The sequence below is a fragment of the Opisthorchis viverrini genome, assembly GCF_000715545.1.
Source record: "Opisthorchis viverrini unplaced genomic scaffold opera_v5_85, whole genome shotgun sequence".
Lineage (NCBI taxonomy): Eukaryota > Metazoa > Platyhelminthes > Trematoda > Opisthorchiida > Opisthorchiidae > Opisthorchis > Opisthorchis viverrini.
This window is the reverse complement of record NW_008751740.1, coordinates 229,878-232,195: the sequence shown is the minus strand read 5'-3', so window position 1 is coordinate 232,195 and position 2,318 is coordinate 229,878. Positions and strand designations below refer to the sequence as shown.

The following is a 2,318-nucleotide window of genomic DNA, read 5'->3' as shown; positions in this document are numbered from 1 at the left end:
CGGCAGACTGAGCGTTGCAAAGTTCCGCCAGTATGCTGGTGAGCAGTACACCTGAAGATGTCGAACTACCAGTGGTTCGGTCGGACGGATAGAAAATAAACTTTACAACAGAGGGAAAGGACAAATTGTTATCGAAAAACACTCGTTCGCCCCTCTAGTTTGTGTGATCCTGTGGCGCGTAATTGGAACTCCAAATTTCTTGAGTCAGTCGACGCTATTTTACTCAGGACATCTATTGCTTATGCACCAAAGAAGTTGACCAAAGACGTCTATCCACTTCCTTAGTGCTCTCAATTGTGCTTTGTTTTTGCGCTTTTCTGTTTGCTCTACACCATACATATATTGTGTCCACAATAGGTGAGTTGTTAACACCTCGCTGCGGTGGAGTGAGTTCATCGATTACAAGATGAAAAAAACAAACTCTACCTACCCTGAGTCTGTCCACAACAGATATGGGGGCGACCCATTGCTGCGAGCTCAGATCGCCATCCTCCAAACCGGCTTCGTTAAGAGGAGCGGGCGCTGCATGCTCGGAACCGGAGAGCTCAACAAGACTGAATATCCTGGCACCGGTTTCGTCGATATGTGGCGCAGGGAATTCCGAAGTATTTCGGTTGAGATAGTCCAGTGGATTAAGCCAACAAGTAATCCCACGGTCGAGGAACATATGAGGTGAGGTGGCTCGGAACTTGGCACGAAGGTGTTCCATTGTGAGGGCAGGTGTTGGATCGTTGACTACCCAAGGATGTTTGCTGATCTGTTCCAAAGTGTACCGTTTCTTGAAAGTGTGTGAAAAGAGATGAACGTACCAGGTGTGATTATCAGTAGCCCGAGTAAAGAATTACTGTGATCTTTAAAAAAAAGACGAGCCAAGCAAAGGATCAACAGCTTCCGTCCCTACGGTAGACCGCCTTTGAGAGGTAACAGTGGCTAGTAAGTTTCGTTTGTGAATATCTCAGACTGAGCGTGGTGGATAAAAAGTGACATCATGTTTCGAAAGGTGGATAGGAAGTTGGAAAATCACAGCCTAGTTTATTTTACGTATCCGAATAGCGGTAACATGTTTACTTTGACACTTAGTCTTGACAGGAAACTGACCAAGGGGTCTCAGCTCGATTTCGCTTTTGTTGATCAACACACAATGAACTTAGCCAGTTGTCTCCGCCTACCTTCCCCTAAAATGGATGAAATGCATCCAGAATAAGTTGTATCAAGACCAAACCTGAGCGGCCAGACTTCGTGACAAAGTCTACCCATGGTGGGGACATGACCGCATCAATTTAAAACCTTACGGTCAAATCGACAAAAGCTCAAATCTATTAGCAATACACAAACTTATGTCATCTCAATTTGTTGATATGGTCCACAGATCCATTGCAACAATAGCTGTAGCACCCTTTCGGTGCCTAGCTGCCACGCCACTCAAAGGAAGCACGAGGGCTGGGATATTGCCAGGTTGCCCAAGCCTAGACAGGGGAAGTCGAGAGGCAGAGGTCGGGTTCGAACCACGGGCCTTTCGGACAGTAAGTTCGCGCTCTAACGAGCGAGCCATCTCACCTTCATGAGTCATCCAGGTGAGGTTTCATCACACCGACGGACCTACAAAACGCCTTCGCCAAATTACAATTTCGGGTCTCGCGCTCTAACCACCGAGCCATCTCACCTTCATGAGTCATCCAGGTGAGGTTTCATCACACCGACGGACCTACAAAACGCCTTCGCCAAATTACACCCGATTTCGGGTCATTTTTCATTGACAAGTGTGATTCGCCTTCATTATACTTACTGTGGGAAACGCGCTCAATGGCTCAACCACAGTTGACCGGCAGATCTGCTTTGCATACCACCTACAGTCAGTAAATTCACGCTCTAATCACTGAACCATCTCGAGCTTTTGCACTAGTGTGAAACACTCGCTATGCATAATTTTCTATGACCCTTTCCTGAGATAAAAGATGATTCCAAATCAGCATCTCAGGACTGAAATTGGGTTCTTTCCTACAGGTGTCATGCCTGCCAATTTTCAGTGAATCCGGTCCGTCAATATAGGTCGCTGATGATGGTATGGCTCCGTCGCTGAGCTCATATGACAGGAGACATTATGCGTGAAGTAGTAACACACCTTTCCGCTCTCTGGTAGTTCGGGATTGATAGATCTCCACACGTTTCGTGAATGCAACCCGTGACCGTGCTTGAACAAACCAGTACAACCTGCGAAATTAGTCACGAAGAGACTGGACCTTATCGTGGTGTGGCGGTTTGTGTACCTCGGCGACCCATTGAGCTATACTGGGGGGTGTCCGCGCGACACTCACAGA

The 2,318-nt window shown here is 47.2% G+C and overlaps 2 protein-coding genes across 2 annotated transcripts in view; one reads left to right on the top strand and one right to left on the bottom strand.

Annotated features, from left to right (window-relative positions):
* Positions 1–2,318, bottom strand: part of T265_04823 (hypothetical protein) — a gene marked incomplete at both ends in the record, with an annotated part of 50,689 nt that overhangs the window by 3,274 nt on the left and 45,097 nt on the right. Inside the window, one exon of the mRNA XM_009169669.1 lies at positions 431–778. Coding sequence (XP_009167933.1) covers positions 431–778 — 348 coding nt within the window. The remainder of the gene's footprint in view (positions 1–430; positions 779–2,318) is intronic.
* Positions 2,174–2,318, top strand: part of T265_04824 (hypothetical protein) — a gene marked incomplete at both ends in the record, with an annotated part of 5,507 nt that continues 5,362 nt past the window's right edge. Inside the window, one exon of the mRNA XM_009169670.1 lies at positions 2,174–2,257. Within this exon, the coding sequence (XP_009167934.1) occupies positions 2,174–2,257 (84 nt within the window). The remainder of the gene's footprint in view (positions 2,258–2,318) is intronic.